The sequence below is a fragment of the Mobula birostris genome, chromosome 7 (genome assembly GCF_030028105.1).
Source record: "Mobula birostris isolate sMobBir1 chromosome 7, sMobBir1.hap1, whole genome shotgun sequence".
NCBI lineage: Eukaryota > Metazoa > Chordata > Chondrichthyes > Myliobatiformes > Myliobatidae > Mobula > Mobula birostris.
This window is the reverse complement of record NC_092376.1, coordinates 60,263,107-60,286,907: the sequence shown is the minus strand read 5'-3', so window position 1 is coordinate 60,286,907 and position 23,801 is coordinate 60,263,107. Positions and strand designations below refer to the sequence as shown.

The 23,801-nt window shown below is 37.0% G+C and overlaps 1 protein-coding gene across 1 annotated transcript in view; it reads right to left on the bottom strand.

Moving 5' to 3' along the window:
- Nucleotides 1-254: 254 nt before the first annotated feature.
- The window catches only part of LOC140200749 (ubiquitin carboxyl-terminal hydrolase 35-like), a 41,058-nt gene continuing 17,511 nt past the window's right edge, over nucleotides 255-23,801 (bottom strand). Inside the window, exons 7-12 of the mRNA XM_072264342.1 lie at nucleotides 22,395-22,553; nucleotides 20,251-20,444; nucleotides 17,813-17,906; nucleotides 15,406-15,512; nucleotides 5,067-6,279; nucleotides 255-1,355 (exon numbers count right to left, since the gene is read on the bottom strand). Coding sequence (XP_072120443.1) covers nucleotides 1,188-1,355; nucleotides 5,067-6,279; nucleotides 15,406-15,512; nucleotides 17,813-17,906; nucleotides 20,251-20,444; nucleotides 22,395-22,553 — 1,935 coding nt within the window. The 3' untranslated portion in view covers nucleotides 255-1,187. The remainder of the gene's footprint in view (nucleotides 1,356-5,066; nucleotides 6,280-15,405; nucleotides 15,513-17,812; nucleotides 17,907-20,250; nucleotides 20,445-22,394; nucleotides 22,554-23,801) is intronic.

Below are 23,801 nucleotides of genomic sequence, written 5' to 3'. Positions count from 1 at the left end.
TTTCTTGCCCACCTTTCATCAGTCAGCCCATTTTCATTTCAGCCAAGAATATGGAAAGTGTTTCCTTGCTTTCAATAATCTCTATTGTGACTGATGTAAAGTACGACAGGTAGGAATCAAATAACAAAATTCCATTTTGTATGCAAAGGACATAAGTCAGTAAGTTCTCCATTTCTGCCAGCAAAAATCTGATCTTATTACTAATATTTACTAAGTTCAAGAAATATTGCAGTGCAAAATTCAACATGGATATTAGTATTTAGACATCATTATGAAAAGTCCTATAGATACAACTTAAGGATATTGAAAAGAACAGCAGCATATGAAACTTTATTTAATCAGGAAAATCTCCTGAAAATTAAAATTTAAAAATAATCACACAAAAGCTAACCAATCCAAAGTGCAAAAAATTAATTATTCTAGGCAAATAATTTGTCATGCAAAGGCTACTACTTCTCATGATACAAGAGTCAAATATGACAATATTGAGTATTACTATAGTCTTCTTCCACCTCCACCCCTAATGAGTAGTCAGCTCTGTTTATAGGAACTGGAAATTCCAAGTAGTTGTACTAAGTTAGTGATATTGTGAGAGGCATGAATGGGTGTTGTGGGCAGATAGTTGCCTGATGCCAGTTGGGCTGCGGAGCACGACATTAGAATGCATACTTCTTTACAAGTATCCGAATACAGATTAACAAACTACCACGCACCCTGAGAATCCCCAAGCATTCAAATAATGGTTGGCATATCTTTAAAGCAACTGATTCAAGGAGGAAAAATAAAAAAATCAAATAAAGCTTTGTACAATAATAAAATGAAATAAAATCTATAACTACCTTCATTGATATTTATTAATTGAGTAAACTATGAATAACTCCTAAATTCCCATAGTATATATGTAATATTTCCCAAAGAAATACATTATATTGGAAGTGAAGCCATCATTTGCCAAACATGTTGAATTTTATTACACTCCATGCAAAAAAGCATTTTATAGCATTTGGGCAAACTGTCAATTGCTGCTTTCCAATAATCCCAAAATCCAAAAATTTATAAAGCAGCAGGCAAATATTTTTGAGCAACTAAAAAGACAAATCCTCAATGATCCCCTCAAAAGACTATGTTCTGCAGCTATCACAAAATAATGCAACTGAGGTAGAGGATGAAGGAGACCTTATTTAAACTTAGAAAATCAAACGTCCAAATGACCCCAAATCATTTCCTCCTCCAGCAGATGGTCCACAACTTCCGGAAGATCCGCCATTTTCATCATCATCGAAACGTCTCCACCATGATGGTGTATTAACAGATGTTATACGGTCAGCTCTTTTCCTTGCTTCTTTTTCCTCTTCCTAGAAACAGTTTTAATATGCTTTCAATTAATACTGTATATCTTTAAATGACTTGTGCCTTTTAAGATACATCATCTAAGCATTTAACTATGGTACAATGTTTTGACCTTCATTGGCCAACTTGTCTGCATTGATTCAGTTTCTGAAGCAGTCTTGCCTTGTGGTCAGAATCAGATTTAATATCACTAGCATATGTCAAGAAATTTGTTTAGCAGAACAAGTACACTGCAATATATAAAAAATAAAAGCTATAAAGTATATATAAAAATTAAATTAAGTAGAGCAAAAAGAGAAAAAAAAAGTAGTGAGGTAGTGTTCATGGATTCATTGTCCATTCAGAAATCTCTGTGGAGAGGAAGAAATGTTGAGTATATGTCTTCAGGCTTCTGGACCTCTTCCTTAACGGTGGTAGTGAGTAGAGGGCAAGCCCTGAGTAACGGGAATCCTTAATGATGGATGCTGCTTTTTGAGGCAGCACCTTTTGAAAGTGTCCTCATTGCTGGGGAGGCTAGTACACATGATGGAGCTGGCTGAGTTTACAATTTTCTGCAGCTTTTTGTGATACTGTGCAATGGCCTCTCCATGCCAGACGATGATGCATCTAGTTAGAATACTCTCCACAGTACAGCTGTAGAAATTTGCGAGCATCTTTAGTGAGATACCAAGTCCCCTCAAACTCCTAAAGAAATAGACTGCTGTCCTGCCTTCCTTGTAATTGCATCAATATGCTGGGCCCAGGATAAATCTTCAGAAATGTTGACTCCACACAAACCTCCAACAGCCAACTACTATGAAAAAGTAGCACAGATAAAACTTAACTGAATTACAAATGAAAAATTATACAAAAAGAAAAGCAATTTGACCATGATCCTTTGCATTATACATCTGCACATTATTAATTTTCTGAATCTCAACAGACATTTAACCCCGGTTGTTATTAATCACATGAGATTTCAGTCATTTCTAAAGAACTGGTGCTTGTTGGTCCATGGAATATCTAATCAGTCTACAGAAAAAGGAAAATTGCAGAATGAAGATCTAATTGAAAACATCTCCAGTGAAGATCTAATTGAAAACATCTCCAGAAACAAGTGTAATAGTTGTGATTTCCTTGCATGTCACAGTCACTATTATTTAAAATTTGTTAATGACCATTAAGTAGTAATGATAATGCTCAAGTTACATTAAACACCAAGACAAAGCCAAAATATGGGATTCGCCCTGTCCAGCCAGGTGCACCTCTGGCATGTGGAAGTCATTAAGCTTCAACAACTTCTTTTTAGGGTTATTTCTCACAGTTAATACGCACAATTAAAATTAGAGATCCCCACTAATGTAATTAAATCATAAATATTATTACTGTTTACACAACCTTTCTGTGTGCATATTTGCTGCCACATTTCCATATCTTATCAAAGAGTTTAGTCTAATTGAAAGGCATGGGGGGAGGGGGGTCATCTTCTGATGACATTGGTTTTTGTATTGCAATTAAATACCTCTGATCTGTAAAAGCACGTTTAAAAACATTATCCCCTTAATCTTTCTCTAGCCTTTTGCAATCTTTGAGCATGTGAAATAATAAACTGTTAAGTACATTCAGCAGCCATTTGGACAAGTGGGGATTGGTTAGGCAAAAGCCACTTGGATTTGTTAAAGATTAAGTTTATTGACACTTTTTGGTTTTTTGATGAATAAATGTTAAAGGAGATAGTTATCATACTGCACTGAGAGGCTTGTTTCATACTGTACCTCTGCATCCACAGTGATCAATCCATTTACACTAATTTCCATTTTTTTGAAAATTCTTTCCATGTTCTCATGAACTGCTCCCAGATCCTACCAGTCACCTACATAGAAGGAGTTGTGACAGTCCAGTCTTTATGGATTCTCAGACATTTGATATGGTACAAAGTCTGAAGGGCATGGAATAGATACTGAGCTGTAGAAGCCCAAGCAGAAAAATGGATAAGTAACAGGAATCACAAGCAGTGACAAGATTATTTTCCATACAGAAGGAAAGCATACAGTGAAATTTTCCAGCACTCATTACTAGGATCACTAGCCTTATTTATTTATAACAATGATTTGTAGATTATACAAGACTTGAAAGTATATGCAACCAAGGACGTTAAAGCACAAATCAACAAAATGGTCAGATGAGCAGCAAATTAAATTTAAATAATAATGAAGTTGTACATGTTGGTAGGAAAGAGGCAAGACAATTTAAATCAAGGGCAAAATTTTACAAGGAACACGAAAACAGAGACCTATAGCTACAAGTCATGGACTCCTTGAACAGTCAGCATGGACTTCTATGGGGAAGATCCTGAGTCACATATTTGCTCAAAAGGTTTCTAAGGTGACAAAGATGATTGTTGAGGGTGGGGTAGTGAATGTTATCTACATAAACTTTCATAAAGCATTTGACAAGGTCTCTCATAGTAGGTAGCTCAGCAGACCAAGTTATGTGGGATTCCCAGCAAATTGGTAAACTGGATACAAAATTCACTAGGTCATAGCAGGAAGTGTAGTAGTAGAGGAGTGCTTTCTTGTCTGGAGGTCTGTAACCAATGGTGATCAGAAAGGATTAGTGCCGAGTCCTCTTGTCTGCAACACACCTCACAGACAAGTGATTTGGATGAAGATGTAGGTAGGGTTGTGGTTAGTAAGGAAAGTGGAAGGAATCAGCTGGAAACGTAGACAGAGAATTAAGAGATTGAGTTTAATCTGAACAAGTCTGGGGTAATGCATTTTTGGAGTTTTGAGGTCATGCGTTTTGAGGTCAAACACGAGGAACATGCACAGGAAATAGTAGCACCCTTAAGAGCATTAATGTATTAAGGAATCCTGAGCTGCTGCAGGTCCATTACCTTCTGAAAACGGCAACAGAAGTGGTTAGGGTGGCTTGCATGCCTTTATTGGTCAGAACATAAGAGTACAAAAGTTTGAGAGTCACACTGCAGTTGTGCATGTGTGTGTGTATATAAAAAAAACAACAGATTATACCACATTTAAAGTATTATATTCAGTTTTAGCTACCATGCTATAGGAACCTTTGGAGAGGGTGTAAAAGCTTCACCAGATGTTGCCTAGATTGGAGTGCATTAGCTACAACAGAAGTTGGACAAACACTGGATTGTCCTCTCTGGAGTGTCATAATCTAAAAGACAATATTATAGTATATAAAATTTCAAGTGGTATAGATACGGTAGGCAGTCCACATCTTTCTCCCAAGGTGGAAATGTCAAAAAAAAAAGGGTTTAGATGCTGAGAGAACAGATTTTTTTTAATGAAAAGAGTGGCAGACACCTTAAACTTGCTGCCTCCAAGGCAGGTAGTAGAAGATATGACTGCAACATTTATGGAGGCATTTTAAAAAATTCAAGAACAATTAGGGAACAGAGGAATAGAGGCAACATGCAAGCAAATGGGATTAGTTAGTCTGGTTTCATGGTCAGCACAGACATGCTCTATATCATTCTGTTGTTTTAGGAGCACCGGTCATTGAAAGCAGTAGTAAGGGTTGAGAAAGTTCAGAATCCTGAATTTTTATCCAAAATAGTTGCATTTAAAATCTAGTAGACTTATCATCAATTGTTATGAAGCCTTACAAAAACAAATTAATGCAAAATGGTAAGTCACAGTGTTCTTAAAAATCAAAGTTTGGTAAATGAACTACTTTTGAAATTAGTATCAGTCTAAATTACTTACCTGTAGGTACTGAACGTTGTCCCTGGAAATGGCTTCCATCAACTCTTTGTTTAATCTTACTTCCCCATACAGTCCCACATTAGCTGTAATAGGTTCACCATCAGAGCAAGACTGTCTTGTTAATCGCTGTCTGTAGAATAACACATAGGCAGTGTCTTTGGGAAAGTAACTGGTAACATTGCTGATGGAATCAAATGATGAAAATGAAACTCTGGTGTCATTATACAAATACCATTTTCCGTCAGTTCTACCCTCAGCACCCAAAATTTCACTTGGGCCAATTACAGAGTTAGCATCCACACATTCTCTTGCATAGCAATAGTAATGTCCACTTTCAGAAGATATCCCAGAGTGCACCACTACAGAGCAGAGGTCATATACAATTGACATATACATAGTATCCTCCACAAAAGGGCTCCAGTTCCCTAGTTTGCATTGTTGATTTTTGCCCCAAATTTTGCGTTCATCCTTTGAATTTATCCTAATGGGTAGTTTAAGGACTAAAGGGACTGATACATTATCCAGTATCTTTCTGCGCTTCATTGTTGCAAGATCAAAGGAGAATCGTAATAAAGTCAAGATAAGATAATGTGGATTTCCAGTTAATTCTACCACTTTTTCTGCTTCTTGTAATGAGGTACATTTATTGCAATAATATCTGTTATCACCCGACAGCATTTCTGGTGAAAGAAAGTAGTTAATGAGGTCAGACACTGATCTACAATTTGCTGAGTCACACATTTTCTCCCCGGAGGCCACTGCAAAATCATTCTGTGGCAGGGAACCAATTCTAGATGCTGTAGTCTCCTCCTTCGCTTTTCCATGGGTACCGATTACATCAACTGGTACCACTCGCACTGAATGCTCCTTATATTTTGTTTGTGTCTGTTTATTTGGAGACTGTTGTTGCTCAGCTTGTGATACCAAATTATCTGCACTAGAAATCTTCATTGAGATATTAGGGTCACTTGAATGATCACACCTTTGTAGAAAATTGTTTGGTGGTGGAAATGCTAGGGATAAATCTGTAAAAACTTCCTCTCGGAAGGAAACATTACAACAACAATGACAAAGGATCCTAGTCACCATCTTTCCACCAAACATTCTTTCTATTAATGTTTTCTCTGGATCTCGACCTTCTATACGAGGTTCACTGCCTGAATGTCTCTGTCCATGAGAAATTCCTTTACTAGCCTTCTCTTCTTCATGTAGCCTTGAAAATAAAATTAAATGTTTAGCCACAAAAAGATACAGGGCTGTCATTTCCATGATATCAATTAGCTTTCCAGTTAAGAACCTAAACTCAGTTCTAGACATTACAAAGTTGGAGCAGCATATATAAATGAATTATAACCATAACATTGCACATGATTACTTAGCTTTTCTGATGAGAAAATAGCAGGCAGACAAAATTTAAAAAAAACATTTCCAACCAAGCACACAAGGTCAAAAGTAAATTTAAATAAAGTTTATCTCTGGCAAAATAACATGAGATTTTAAGGAAATTCATATTTTGAATTTTGAGGAATACTTTCTATATTTAGCAGGCAGTTTAAATGTTAAAGTTTGACAATCCCATACATTTTCAAGTGGAAATATTTGAACTTGCAAGCACAAGCATGAGACAAAATGTGCTGTAGTCACTCAAAGGCAAAACACATCTACAGGTGAAATGTAGTTAATGTTTCAGGACTGATGAAGGGCATTTCGACTGAGATGTGCTGCTGACCTGCTGAGCATTTCTAGCATTATGCTTTGAGTTTCCAGACTTTCAGCAGCTACAGTCTGTGACTTTTAAAATCATACAATAAATATATTTACTGAGGTGGCCTCCGCTGCTTCACTGGGCAGAGAATTCCACAGGGCTGCCAGCAACGGCGGTGGAGGCGGATACAATAGGGTCTTTTAAGAGACTTTTGGATAGGTATATAGAAAAATAGAAGGCTATGGGTAAGCGTAGTAATTTCTAAGGTAGGGACATGTTCGGCACAACTTTGTGGGCCAAAGGGCCTGTATTGTGCTGTAGGTTTTCTATGTTTCTATAATGATGGTCTTCTTATTCTTCTAAAATCATCCAATGCAAGTAGGCAGATAAATAGTCTGCCACATTATAGACAGAAACTTAATTGGTTGAATAGAGCAAGATATGGGAACAGGAGTGGGTTAATTTATACCACACTATTTTCCTGCCCTATCACTTTATTGCTTTAATATTCAGAAATGTCTTCACTTTTCATTCTTCAAAACTAGAGAATGTACTTCTAGACCAGGGTGGTGAACCTATGGCACACACAGAAAGTTTTAAACAAGTGATTCTATAGATGCTGGAAATCTTAAACACACAAGATGCTGGAGGAACTCAACAGGTCAAGCATACTGGAGTACCTGCATCATTCAGTGTGCAACACACAAAAACTTTGTCAGCACACAGCACGCAATCCCACTCAGTTCTTTAAAATCACACCCATAAAAAGATACATGATGATCATCTTTACTCTAATGAATTTTTACAACCCGAGCAGTGAGAGGTTTTCCCAGGAAATGACTCATGCTGGCTTGGCACCAGCTAAAGGGTTGCAAGGACACGTGACAAGTTAACATTTCAAAATTAGTTTCTATGACACTGATGGAGAACCAAGCACGACTGGTAAAGAGGTAGGTTTTGTCATTATTTTAGCAATATGTTCAAGATCCACTGATAGACTTTCATTGTACAGTACATGAAGAGGCTTTGTGCGCCAAAAATGGCCTTAAGGAACTTGAAGTAGTGATGAAAATTGTAACTAAGGTAATTAATTTCATTTGTTTGAAGAAAAAAAGATCTTCGGAATTTATTGAGCGAGGTGAATTCTGGTGTACCTCAGTCTACTTATGTACAACAATGTTTGTTAGCTTAGTAGTGCTTCCATCCTTAACCAATTTGTTGAGTGGATAAAATTCATCTGTTTTCAACAAAAGAAAAAATTGTTGTCAAGAGTTATATGACAGATTTGATTATTTTTTTTTACTTTCCCCTCACATTTAAACTTGAACACGTGAACAAGGGTCTAGCAAAATACTTGCTGTTAATCGTGGTAATACAAAAGCCTTTGAAATCAAGCAGGAATGATTTAAGCATGATGCCAAAAATAGCACTTAAGCATTTCCCAAACCTAAAAAATGATACAGATTCAAATTCCAGATGAGGACATTGAGCCTTCCAGTGCAATTTCTGAGCATCATTAGTTCAACTATGGAACAAATTTCTTTAAGATTTACTGAGTTCATGTCATTTAAAGAAACGGCAAAATTCATAAAGTATGAAGACAGTGTAACATTAGAAAACATGAATTTAGAAATGTTGCGGTGAATTGATTTAAAGGATTTTGAAACATTATTAATTGATTTGCAAAGCAGCTCAATTTGGAGGCAAAATTTGTTGCTGAACTATAAAATATTGAAATATCAGTCAGTGACTGGATCAAAGCACTTAACTCTAGACATGAGGTTCTGAAACTGGAATTCCATTCCTAAAACTTCTAACTGTCCGAAAAATCTTGCAATGGCAATATGAACAGCATTTACATTGACATATTCATGCAAGGCATTGTTTTCAGTGATTGAACTTGGTCAAATCTTATTATAGGAGTGGAGTTACTGATAAAACTAGTGCTATGTGCACAACTCTCAGAACAATATTTGTCATCACCGGTGCAACAAAAGTTTCACTGAATGTAAAGTGTGTTTATTTTCCTCCTTTATCTTTTACGGATGTGCACCGAAGCTTACAATTTCATTCATACAGTATTTATGTTGAGGACCAATAGCAATGCTATTTAGAAACTATTATTGATTATATTTTCAAAATTAAACTCCTTAATTTAACACAATGAAATTCCATTGATCACATGCAGATGAGCATATAAACAGTACCCATGGTAATAGTAAAGACACCAACAAAAATAATATTGTACATTGTGAACAAGGACATCCCTTTCTCCAATTTCTCTGTAGAAAGTACTCAGCAGATTTTCCTGCACCAAATGTATTTTGTATTTTTCCTAAAAATGTACTCCTGCCCAATTGCTAGTAATCAGTAAATCTATCACCCTAAGACTCCTTTCATCCTCAAAACTATACACATTTATCATTTAGTTTCATGTCATCAGCAAATTTGAAAATGTATATTTGGTCTCCTTCCATGAAGGCAGCAAATGGTTGGGTTTCATGGATCTCTTAAGTGCAAGGATGAGCCATCCAAGTTTAGTACAATGCCCCCACATGGATATTACATAGTCTATAACAAGCTAAGTCTTTAACCTGTGTCCAAATAAATTATTATTGTTCTACAGTAACAGAATAATGTGAAGTATCTTCAAACAAATAACCTGTTCATAATTCAAATTCTACTGATACTTTAAGGCCACTTAAACTTTAGAGGTGGGACAATTGGATTGATTACAACTACACAACAAAAGATAATAGGTTATTGTTCATGTTAATTTACCTTTGAGGGAGCCATCATGATGAAATCAGGGAAGGCATCAAGTGGCTATCACCTGTATTAAAACAATGTTAAAGGCAAATCCCTGACACACAGTTTAGGCATGCTCATTTTCCAATTAATAATCTAGTCATTTGTATATATTGTCATCCGTCACTGTGAAAAAGGAGGTGTTTTTGGTGTCAGATGCTGTACTCAGATCAGTCACTGATACTTGAATACTAAGTTCTGACAGCTGAAAAGCTCCCATTGTAAATATGATCCTGCATAGTTATTGGTCTAAATTCAAAATGCAGTAGGTAATAACAGCCACTGAAAGTGTAATTAAAAGTGTATAGGCCTGTGTTTAAAAAGTAGTAGGTCTGCATAATGAATAACCACCTTTTTATATCCATCTTCAGTGTCTCCAGTGACTCATTTACAATCACAACCACATGGTTTCTTTCATTGACTTATCTGCTAAATTGATAAAAGTTTTAACTTGACTTTTACATCTTGCAGGGCAATTAAATTTAAAACAAAAAATGAAGAGTATAACATTTAAGCAAATCACACTCATCATTCTGTACGCTTCATCTGCAAGTCTTGTGACTGATTTCAGGTAGTATGACACTCCAAAATGTAGAACCATTTGTATTAAGGCACAGCACTGGCGAATATTTTACTGGCTTCTCTGAAAACCTGCATCTTTGTCACGATGTCATTTTCAAAATAATTGCTTAGGTTAGTTTGCACAGATTGGTTTCCAAAATCATCTGTGTTTAGGAATGAAATTACTTTCAAGAATAGATTCTGCAAATAAATTTCCTTTTATTATGAAACATGGCAGCTAAGACTTGAACTGCTTCCAACATTTCCTGATGTTTAGACAAGCAGACTCTAGACCCAGACAGAAATTTCTTCCTGCCTCAGAAAAACTGAATATTTTTCTTTTGAAAGACCAGTGAGCTGATATCACACCACTAGACTGGGAGCTCCTCTGCACCAATTGGATCAACTGCAACTCAAATTGACTGATGTCTGCCAACCAATGAAACAAAATAAAACTATCCAGATGATCTGCAATAAATCAGAAATCAGTAACAGGTTTACTATCACTGGCATACAGTAGATCATGAGTTTTGTTGTTTTGCGATAGAAGTACATTGCAACACCTAACATAAATTACAAGAAATATATATAAAAAATTAAATACTTAGTGCAAAATGAGAGCAAAATGAAGTGAGAAAGTGTTCATGTATTTGTTCATTGTCCATTCAGAAATTTAATGGTGAAGGCAAAGAAGCTGTTCCTAAAACATTGAGAGTACATCTTCAAGCTACGACACCTCCTCCTTGATGGTAGCAATGCAATAAGAAGAGGGCATGTCCTGAGTGATGGGGGTCTTCAAAGATGAATACTGCCATTTTGAGGCATTGTCTTTTGAAGATGTCCAATGCCGAGAGGCTAGTGCACCTGAGGGAGCTGGCTGAAATTTTTTATGATCCTGTGCAGTATCCCTTCCATATCAGACAGTGATGCAACCAATTAGTATATTTTCTTCCATTTAAGATGCAAATATTCCGGTGAGCACAACATTACTTTTTGGAAGTGAGTGTAAAATCCAAAACCTTTTCTAGCACAGAAGAATACTCCAACTAAAGCCTGTGACAGTCACGTCTGATTTCTCCCCCCCACCCCCCCAATATAACAAAGAGCCACATCTGCTTGGAATTCACAAGACGGTTGTGTTAATATCCTTCTGATGCTTTCTACCAACTCTCAACTATTTTGTCTAAAAATAGGAGCTCCATTTTCTGCCATCAACCAACCCTCAATACCGCCCTCAACTTGACCATTTCTTCTCTCCCAATTCCCACATTACTCACTGCCCATCTCCTGCTATCATCAATTAAGAAGCCCATGACAAAAGTACAAGATGTGATGTGCTCTCTCCCTCCCCAAAGTAAACATTTAATCCAAACTGGAGTTATTCATGTCATTTCATAAATTACTTACTTAATTCACTTAACCCCCCCCCCCACCCCCACTATTTTATTCGCCTACCCTTCCTACTAACAGTGGGTTCTGGTTAATTGTGTGCAGCCGTTTATTTGGGATAACTCAAAAGAACAAAAACAAATTGAGAAAATAGCCATTTCCTTCATTTATTTGGGACAGGAGACGGTTGCAAAGAGTTTCTAACTAGGGTCAATTGTGTGGCCATTAGACACTACACCACGCTTAGAACAAATAGATTTTAAAATAGTGTTAGTTACATGCATTTGTGTTCAAAAAGCAGTGATTTTTGTCACTGATGGGCGAGAAATAAGCAGTATAACAATTCAGAACTGTTTTGCTCACTGTGGTTTAAAGCATTCAGGCTTGATATGTCAGAAATGGCAAAGAGTGAAAATTTCACTTACAAGTTATAAACTATGAAGAATTGGAAGGTTTCAACAATTATCATGAATGTTACAACGAAAAGGAAGATTTGGAGGATGCAATCAACGATAGCATTGTATGAAGGCAGTCCATTATTTGCACTAGGTATCTGCATTAATTTTGCTCATTTATAGTCAATCAAAAGAACATGGCAGTGTACACTGGATTAGTTCCTCCATTGATAACTATTTGGAACTAATACAATTTTAAAGTAAGGTAGTAGTATTGATGGTGTTTTAATTCATTCTGTCTTTCATTTAAATACACAATTTGTTACTCAGTTCAATGGAAGTTTGTCTGAGTCATACCTTTTAAACCATTTCCATGAAACTTTGGCTAATTGGGAGAGTCACTTAATTGGGCCAATGTGCCCCAATTACTTGTAATCCACTGTATTTCCATTTCTTTGCTCCATCCAAACAGATAACTGGCAATGACTGTCATTAGCTACAATGCTACTCAAGTCAGTTGCTAGGTTGAACTACGGAGAATGGGGAGGAGGTCTGGCCCCTGCACACGAAGCACGCAGGCCCACCGGTGTGTGGATGCGTCCTAGTGCTTGTGAACCAGATCCCTAGCTATGGGTAAATAGCCCCACTGCTTTTTGGGTAGTGTCAGGAGAGATGAAGGCTACAGGAGTAAACCCAATCAGCAGATCTGGAGTGGAATCCCTAAGGTGGCTGGACATCACTGCAGCAGCTGCTGCAGCCAAGCTGGTGCCATACGTTTTGCTTCATAAGCTTTTCTTTGGACTACACTGGTGAGGCCGAGAGGGTAATCTTGATAACTGGGCCTCTCAGGATCTCCATACCTTCTACCCAGGCGTGATGATCATCATCACCCATTGTCCTTCAAGACAGATGGATGCCAATCATCAACGACTCAAATCAGTATCAGGTAGGTCTTCTGTTGCAAACATGTGGTTTACAACAGGCCTTTGCAAATGCAGTGGTAAAGGCCTTACCAATCTTAATCCAACTACATCAGACTAGGTTTGCCACAATATTCAATGTAAAATTCTATATGAACTAAAGGAACAACTTCTCATAGCATCACAAAGAATATAATTCACCCTCATCTCCCAAGTGAATCTGACCAAGGAGGATTAAGGGGAGGAATACAATGGAAGAAAGTGGAACAGGTAGGGGGTAAAGGCAAGATTAAGATGCACAAAGGATCTTAAATAGTTTTTCCCTTGGCAACACTAATCTTAATGGGCTAAATGAAGGAAAAGCAAGCGCAAGAGAGCAGTACTACCTTCTGCAACACCAATAATAAAATAGTGTATTTGGATTTTAGGGAGGCATTCAAAGTTCCTCATGGTAGGCTCATTCAGGAAATCAGGAGGCATGAGATCCAGGGAAACTTGGCTGCATGGATTCGGAGTAAACTTGCCAAGAGAATGAAGATGGAGAGTATTCTACCTGGAGGACAGTGACCAGTGATGTTCCACAAGGATCTATCTTGGAACCCCTGCTCTTTGTGATTTTTGTAAATGATTTGGATGAGAAAGTGGAAGGCTGGGTTGGCAGTGAAGGTTGGTGTTGTTGTGAATAGTACAGAAAGTTGTCAATAGGTTACAAAGAGACATAGACATAATGTAGGGCAGGGCTGAGAAGTGATAAATGTAGCTCAATCCAGAAAAATACAAAGTGATGTTGACAGGATGCAGAGCTGGGCTGTGAAGTGGCAGTTAAGAATTCAACCTGGAGAACTGTGAAGTGATTCACTCTAGAAGGTCAAAGTTGAACACAAAATACAGGGTTAATAACAGGATTCTCAGCGGAGTACACGAACAGTGAGATCTTGGGGTTAAGAAGGCCTTGACATGTTGGGCTTTATTAGTTTGGGGATTGAGTTCAGAAGCCACAAGGTAATGTTGCAACTCTATAAAACTCTAGTTAGATCACACTTGGTCATCTCATTATAGGAAGGATGTGGAAACTTTAGAGAGTAGAGGAGATTCGCCAGGATGTAGTCTGGATTAGACTGCATGCCTTATGAGAAAAAGTGAGCTATGGCTTTTCCTTTTGGAGCAAAGGAGGATAAGAGGTGACTTGACAACAGCAAACAACCAGCACCTCTTTTCCAGAGCAGCAATGGTTAATACAAGATGACATACACACGCATGGAACCTGCTGCCAAAAGTGGTGGTAGAGGCAGTTTCATTAGAGACTTTAAGTAGGCACATGGATGAAAGAAAAAGTCATAGCCCTTCATTTTTAAAAGTTGGCACAACAGTGCGGGCTGAAGGGCCTATACTGTGGTGTACTATTCTATTTTCTAAAAAAAAATAGATTTCAAAAGTTACACAACAGATAACATTTACTATAGATACAATTATATCAAATTTCAGACAAGCACATTGATACAGCTACATCTTTCAGATTTAAAATTCTCAGTTCATCACAGGCAAAGCCCTCCCCACCATTGGATATACTAACAGAGTACTACCACAAGAAAGCAGCACCCAAAGACCACACCACCCAGGCCACGCTCTCTTCCCACTACCTTCAGGAAAGAGGTACAGAAACCTTTGGTCCCATATACCAGGTTAGGGAACAGTTATTACCCGACAACTATCAGGCTCCTGGAGCCAGTGAGGATAACTTCAATCACCACTACTCTGAAATGAATCTCCAATCTACAGACTCAAGAACTCTTTACCATTCATGTTCTCAGTTGGCCTACTTTTGTACACTATTTGTCAGTCTTTGTTAATGCTAGTTTTCGTAAATTCTTTTGTATTTTCCCCCGTAAATGCCTGCACGAAAATGAATCTCAGGGTAGTATACAGTAACATACAAGTACATACTTTGATAACAAATTTACCTTGAACTTTGAAAACAGCAGGGCAGTACACTAAATAGAAGTGAGGATTGACAGGTAAAGTGGCATTATAATGAGGGGAAGGTGTGTTGCTTAAATAGAATAGAGAACATTAAAGTGAACAAAATTGGGAAAAAAAATCTAAATGTTAGCTTTCCCAAAAGCTTACAAATTTAGACTTTAAAAAAAGGCATCCCAGCCTTTAGAAATAGGTCAAATTAGGAGAAAGAGGATTTACCACTTTTTTCTGGATCTTGCAAGATATTAGCAATGTGGGAGACACTCAAATCTTAGATGAGAAAAGAAAGTCTAGCCACAACTGGGTTGCCACTGGAGGTCTGGAGAAGGAAACTAAAGGTCAATGATTACCAAGAAAGTACAATGAGTTTAAGATATTCATTGATAATTAGCAATTTCATCTTTCTGCTATTTGATTGCAAGTTCTGTTTATGGGGCATTTGTTCAAGAGATTAACTACTCAACCATTAAATGACATTTTTTTAAAAATCAAATGTAAGTAGTTATCATGAATAGTATAAATCAGATACACATCAGGCAAAGAAAGGAACATGATTAATAATAATCTACAAGCCTTCAACTAACCTGTCCAATAGGTATCTTAAATACTCTGAACAGTCCTGTTGCGCCCCTTGATTAAACCACGGAGGAGATGAAGCTTTCAAGAAGCTACTGGGAGAGATGGCAGGTCTCTACAAATGCAAGCCAGGAAAGAAAATCATTTCAACAAAAGCTAAGGAGATCCATAAGTGCACTGCAATTGTTAGGATCCAGAACTTTGTTATACTCAATGTTAGGTGAAAATTACAGATTTCACCAAATTTCAATAAAAGATGCAGTGAACAGTATGGCATCTTCCTGGTTTACATAAGAATAGCACAGTCATTAGCAGATAAAGGGAAATGGTAGACTCCTACAGATACTCATATTCATGTAGAGGTTAAAAAGCTATTCAACAATTGCAAGTCAACTCTAATAGGGAGACCATCATTAATGAGGTCAAGCGTATTTGTAAAGATGGAAGAGGGCAAGGCTAAAAACAACCTTGTTAAGGCTTCATTTGAACAACTAAAAAAAATCTTCATGCCTTTACAAAGAACTATCTAATCTGGCATTCTTCAAGTCTAGTTAAATGAACAGATTCCAAAATACTTAAAAGATTGTAACATCACTGCCATTTCAAAAAGAAGGGGGGAAAAAAGGAAACAAACATTCACTTGTGCTCTACATCAGGAAAAAAATTCTCAACCAAGCCCTCCAAATCCAAGTTACCACTGCAAAAGAAAGTAATATCTTTGTTGCCTGCCAAATCCAGGAAAGACAAAGAACAAAAGACTGAAACAAGACACTTAGATCTGTCAATGATGAAGCACTATATAAAATGCTAACTTGGTCTGACTGCCCTCCAATAAGGCACCTACACACTGAGCAAATTGCAGTTTGTAGCCAATGGAACTAGGGAAGTCAACAGTACACGTTGAATGCACTGGACACTGGAAGTGATAGAATCTCGGATTGCGGTTGTAATATAGTAGTAAGTGGAATTAGTTTGTTATTGTTACATGTATTGAGATAGTGAAAATCTTGTCTTACATACAGATCAAATCATTACAGTACAGAGACTGAACAAAGTAAAACAAAAACAGAATGCAGAACAAAATTCAACAGCTATGAAGAAAGTGCAGTGCAGGTAAGCAATAATGCACAAGATCATAATAAGGTAGACTGCCAGGTGAAGAGCTCAAGTACATTACATCCTGAAATAAATCCTCTCTGCATCCCCATTCTTATGATGTCTAAATTACAGAACATATCAACATTCTGAATATTGTATCTAGCATACAATCATTATCACCAGGTGCCATCCCAGTTTGAGCTTTGACTACCATGGCCCACACACTCCTGTTTCCAGTCAAGTGGATCAATTCATTGGTAATCATTTCTAATTCTCTGGCTGCTGTCTCCATCATCATTTGTCTTTGTCTTCCTCTTGCTTTCTTCCCTTCAATCTTTCCCATAATTACCGTGCATTCTAAACGCCTCTTTCCTAATCACATGTCCAATGAAGTTACGTTGCCTTTTCAAGATCTCAGACATTATTTCTCTTTACGTTTGCTCTGTTCATGACATCCTTGTTAGATATTTGTTTCGTCCATGATATTCTTTGCATCCTCCTCAAAAACCACATTTCTGCTGCCTCAACTGTGGCTTTCGTTTCCTCGTTACTAGATATTGTCCAACATTCTGAGCCATATAACATAACTGGATAAACGTAACATTTCAGTACTCTGAGGCAGGTTGTCATGCCTAGTTTAGTATTGGTCAGTATATTCTTCATTCTCGTAAAGGTGTCTTTTGCCATCCCTATTCTTCTTTTGATGTCCATGTCGCACCTGCCATCTGATGTTACCCAGCTTCCTAAGTAGCAAAAGTTCTTTACTTGTTTTATGTTCTCCCCATTTATTCTCAGCCTGCAGACAGGATTCTCCTTCTTCTTCTTGAATATCACCATACATTGTCTTTTTACAATTGATAGATAGTGCAAAAATGGGTCTTTCTTCAACAATTATATCAATTAAGTTTTGTAGTTCTTCCTCCGTACTTGCAATTAACAGTGTCATCTGCATATCTGAAATTATTGATGCTTTCACCGCCAACTTTGATTCCCACGATGTCTTATTTTTTGTAGTATTGTTTCACTGTACACATTAAATAAATCAGGGGAGAAAACACACCCTTGTCTAATGCCTCTCTTGATTTTCATAAACTGACTCACTTCTCCATCTATTCTTACAGCAGCAGTTTGTTCCCAGTACAGATTTCTGATTAGGCGGAGGTCTTTCGAATCTAGATCTACAGTTTTCTGTAATATTTCAAATAACGTATTGTGCTTCACTTTATCAAATGCTTTTCAATACCTTTTCAATCAAGCTATACAAACTATAAAGATCCCCTGAGTAAGATAAGTGTCCAAGCAGAGTGGATACCATACCTGGCTATGTTCCAGGAAAGCAAATAACCATTGAAGTTTCATCATTAATGACTGAGAATCACTCTCTTTGAGTAGCATAACTGCATGCCTGAAGCTAGAAAGAGAGCACAAATATTTTGGTTAGATTCACAAGAGCAGACACAACATTATGGTTCATGAACCAGATCCTCACAATTCCAATCATAATTAACAGAGATCCACATTTTCCAGCAAAAGTAAAGCAGACTTCAGAACCAAGTAAATCTGTAGATGAAGTGTCCAATTTAACAAGCCTGGAATAAGGTGCTGATATTTGGCAAATGGAATACACAAATACACAGAGTATTGTCATGTTTAACATTTTCTCTCATTTCCTTTCATTGCATTTCTTGTGACACTGGCACAAGTTCACTCCACAAGTTGCTGAATAAATGGTGTCGCTAACAATTCAAGAACTTTGACCAGACACTGCTGTGCAAAACTGCAAGATTTCACTTCTTGGGCCAAGCGCTTAGTGGCATCTGTGTATTTTTCTCAAGTATGGCAAAGACTCTGACAAGAAAAAGTTTTATACGTGTTTCCCAGTACTGCAGTTTCATACAGCACTACTCAATGATGAAATGCAGGTTGCTTAAGCTTGGTGGACATTTTAGGGAAGGAATTTTCCAAAAGTGCTTCAAACCTATTTGCCCACTGAAAGACTAGATCCCAAACTAGGAAGAAAAATAACATTAAATTTGGTCAAGGTAATAGGAAACAATAATATGAAACTGTTAAGTTAACCAATATGGATTTTTTAAAAATATAGTTTTTTTTCTTAAATGTTGCATATAAAGGACATTTCGGTTTAAAAATACAATATTTCCAATGTCAATGAACACTGCTTTCCCACTTAACCCAGGAATAGCTTATCATCACATGTCCATTTTGGCTCCTATTCTAGACCCTTCTCTTCCATTTTGCCCTCTTGAACAAGGCTTTCCCTTGCCTTACAGTTATAACATTCTTCAATCCTTTACAGAGATCTTTGCACCCCTTCTCTATTCCAATCCATTGCTCTTTAGCCATCATACTCTCCAGGAATCATTGAATTTATGTTGCACAGAAGAGCACAGGAACAAGCCCTTCAACACTACCATGCCAAAATAAATTAAGCTCATCAACTTATACATGACAACAATCCCTCCATACCCTACATGATCACATCCCTTAAAAGCCTCTTAAACACTACTGTTGTGTCCATTTCAACCTCTACCATTACCAGCACATTCCAGGTGCCTACCACTAAATCCAACTCTCACCTTAAATGCATGTTTTACATTTCTACCTGGGGAACATATTCTAACCATTTACCCTACAAACATCTCAATATATATATATATTTTTTTTTAAAAACACTTCTATCAGTCTTCTCTCAGCCTCCAATGCTCCGTAGAAAACAATTCATGTTTTTTTTTTCCCCCCAGTCTCCTAGCTAATACTCTCTAGGCTAGTAAAATCCTGGTAAATTTCTTCTGCACCCTCTCCAAAACTTCCATGTCACCCTATTACTTGCAGTTCAGAACTACATATTATAACCCAAACCAAGGTTTTAGTCAAACCAAAGTTTTATAAAGCTGCAAAAGGACTTCCCAACTATTATACTCAAGTGTTCCAACTGATGAAGGGAAGCAGCTGCACCACCAACCAGCAGCTTCTCTGAATAGGCCTGAGCTCTTCCCATTTCTATACAAAACCAATTCAATGACTTTATGTAACTAATTTTAAAATAATCTATTTCCATTGTGTATATTATATTAAACTACACGACTCTAAGTTAAAAAACTAGTTTTACAGACAAGGAGTGCACATCATATGCAATACCTGTAACTTTAAAACAATGTCACTTTAAAATCTTGATAACCATTACTTTTCTTACTCAGCTTTATTTTGAAAATTAAAGATCCTTCTGACAAATTCATTACTATTGCTGTTGAAACACGAGGCACCAATACCCAAGTAAATTTTCAAATACTACAATTAAAACCTCATAGCTACAAAGCAGCAAAGGCCACAAAGTAGCAGCTGTTGTCCAATTTGGACACTAAGAATTTGAGAACTCATGGGTGTCTGCTATTCAAACTTACTTCCACTGCCTTGGAGAATGCTTCCAGTTCTTTAAGAATCATTTGACTGACTTCTTGGATAAAATAGGCATCTGTCTCACTGAAAAATAAATCCTACTGAGGAATTGAAAGTGTCCATTAACAGCACTGAACTACAGCTCATGGTCCAGATCATTTCACCTCCCAAGTGAAGTGCATTAGAAGGAGGAAGTGTGACTTCTTTGGAGTCTAGAGAATGGGACTTTTAAAACAGATCTAGTCTAATGAGCCAATATATCTATCACAAAATTAATGGTTAATAAAAGCATTATTTACTTGTTATTTATTGCATATCTAAGTACATCAGATACTTACTCAGAAGCCATGAAAAGGGCCTGAATGACACTGTTCATGTAGCAGGTATTGCCAAGATTTGCCAGTCCTGTCTTTCCTGTATCCGATTTTGCAGCAAGTCTTGAGTACAAAGGTTCCAATGCATTTTTTTGAGACATCCAGGCATTCTGATTGAGCAGCTGCTTTATTTTTTCCTCATTTGGAATTGGAAAATCCTAAAGCAAGAGGCACAAATTCAAAGAAGATATATTTCTTTTCATTTTACACACTATGTTACACCATCATCAGGCCAGAAGAGAAATTTCTTCACCCAGGAGAGAAGCAAATCTTTGGAATTCCCTACTCAATGCTTTTAGTTGTTTGGGGAAGGAGGAGAAATCAAGGAAAATTGAGTTAGTGTGGGGAAAATATGACTCATGCCTTATCTCAGTGCTAACCTTACTGGATACAAAAGCAGACATAAAGGATGAAAAACCTAATCCCACTTCTATTCCTGGTATTCTTATTTCACAAGGAAGTGGCAGAGAAATAAAACCATGAATGCAAAGCCTCCCTCAATAGTTCATTTAAGGTTTTGGACAGAAGCTGGGTTACATCATTATATATATTAAATTAGGTAATTAGCTCTGAAGCTCAATGAGAATAGTTGAGCAACAGCAAACAAGGAAGACAGTTTAAAATAGAAAGGATGAAAAAAGAACAGAAAGACTTGCAAAAGAAAATATTAAATCATTATATTGCCATCGAATTGCATAAATGGTGTAGAGATAATCAATTTTAAAAAGTTTAAATTATGCTCCTTAATAAAAATGTACTACTGACATGCCCTAAATACGACTCTTGTGAATCTAGGTATATCTTCAGCACACAACTCAATTAATTAAAGTTCAAACATGAGGAAATCTGCAGATGCTGGAATTTCAAGCAACACACATCAAAGTTGCTGGTGAACACAGCAGGCCAGGCAGCATCTCTAGGAAGAGGTACAGTCGACGTTTCAGGCCGAGACCCTTTGTCAGGACTAACGTTCAAATTTATTATCAAAGTATACCATACACACACTTAAAATTCATCTTCTTGCTGGCACCCACCAAATAAAGAAACATGAAAAATGAGACAAAGGCTGTCAAACATCTAATGTGCAAAAGAGAACAAATCGTGCAAACAATAAAAATAAACGATACGTGGAAAAGGTGCCACAGATTCCACGAAAGTGAGTGCACAGCAATGAGTCAGTTCAGCGTTGGGGTGGAGGCCAATGACTGCAAGGCAATAACTGCTTCTGAACCTGGTGGCATAGGATCCAAGGCTCATGCACCCAACGGTAGTAGCAAGAAGAGAGGGAGACATCAAACACAGGCAGACGTCACTGAACACCATTCTTGGGCCTCTGGTTCATCACTTTAATCGGCACAGAGTAATGGAACTGAGCAAAGGTTTGTTTTTTGCTCTCGGGCTTCAATACAGAATCTCAGCGATGGCCATACCTGTATTCTCGACAGTCAAGCTTGTCAGATCCTTCAGGAGATTGTAAAAATCGCTAGCATGTGACAATATTAAACAAATTCACAGTGGATGTAAAGTTCAAATTAGCCAGGTACTGACTATAGTAGAATAGCTTTTACCCATAATTATCACTGCCACTTTGAAATTTGACTGCCCAATACCATGTTTTTGCAAGCCAACTATATAATTTATGGAAAAATTCTTGTTTTTTTTTTGGAAGTCTATGATTTTCTTTTTTGTATTCCATATAATCTAGTCAGTTATGTATGAATCACTCCAGACATACACAATAGTGCGCATGATAAATAATCGATTGCTTCTAGGAATTTTATGTGCTTAAGGCCCAAATCATCTACAAACCACTCATACAAACATGGGCCTTTATAACACTTAAAGCTTGCTTTAGTACTGAAACAGTTTGGTTCAAGCATATTCCAGACTATGTATCAAATACTGGGAATCTTCATTAGGTAGGGTCTCTTACGAGCTCTCCCTTGAGTCATGCCCTCCACCCAACTGACAACAATCATATTATCCCTACCATCAACCACTGATCGCAGAACTTACTTTATATAATAAAGTGCATGTTTTTCAATGCAACAACAATATTGACAAACATTAGCAAACAGTAAAATGGTTAATTTATTGGAATCTGCTACCTTTAGTGCTTGTATGACAGGTTCATACAGGTCAGGAAAGCCTGAAAATCGAAAGATCATGCAGTGTACCAATTCAGAGAGTTGTTGTCGACAGCTTATAGCCGAGTTGGACTCTTCTTTAGAGAGTGACATCATTAATTTGGGAATGTGAGGAACAAGCTGTGGAGTAGATGCAAGTTACAATATTAAAAACTTTCATTTTTAAGTACAACTGGAATATGGATAGTTATACATATGACATGTACTTTAGTAAATTTGTGAAAAATACAGAATACTGGTACCCATGATACACTTATGCCTCAACTAAAGCTTACACATTTCTAGTCAATGAATATATTATTAATAAATGACATGATTTTTTCATAAGTTTGAACCCATCTTCCCAAAATTAAACAAACCAGCCTGCTTCCCAAAGTTTTCCACCTACTAAAGGTTAGTGATTGAAAACTTATGATACCCATATTAGATTTCCAGATAGCCTGTTAATTTGCTTATGTGTAAATTGATGAGCAAGGCTCCATGCTTAAATTTACAAAATTACCCAATATGAATTCATCAAATGTTTGATACTGTCAGTCAATGTGTAACTCAATGATTAGTCTTACACCAGGATTCACAAAGAACTTAAACAGAAAACATTCTTTAGAAGTACACTACCTTGCCTATAAAATCCACACAGAAAAAAAAACTCCAAGACTTAACATTGAGTAAATTGTACTGAGTACAGAAAAGTGCCCCCAGTGCAAATTAAATGAACTTGGTGAGAAATGCCAGTTTGTAAACATTAGGAGGTCCCCAAATTGTCTCAAAAGTCCAAAAGGACAATTATTAAAGGAAAATGGGCCTGCTGAAATTGTAAACAGCATGTAAGTAGACTTAAAAAAGAGGAAAGAGGTACAAGATGCAAACAGTAAAGACAAGGTTTTGGATGTTACAACTGACTTTCTGTTTAAGTGATTTAAATGTTTAAAAATACTTTGCTTAAAAGCATATGAATTTTTAAAAATACTTAATGCTCTAATTTTTAAAAAGGTTTGTATTCTTAATGCTTCTGAATGTTAGGGAGATTCAATCTGTCAAAGTTTTTGTCAGCTGTGCAACGGACAGCCTGATACAGTCACATTAAGTCATGCAAGATCTTAATGTTGTGCAGAGCATTCCCATTTTGAATTGGTACAGCTTTGGGCCAACAGTGTACACTATTGCCCAAATATCCCCAAAGAAAATCAATTATGTGAATAAAAATGAATCTCAACTATTTTGCGTAGTCTCCAAACATGAATAAGGGGTGTGACAGATGAAATTTTTACAAATCACTCCCATTCTGACCAGGAATAACATTTCCATTGGTACACTCCTCTAATAAAAGGCTATATACGGGTTTCCCCCACCATCCGAAGGTACAGC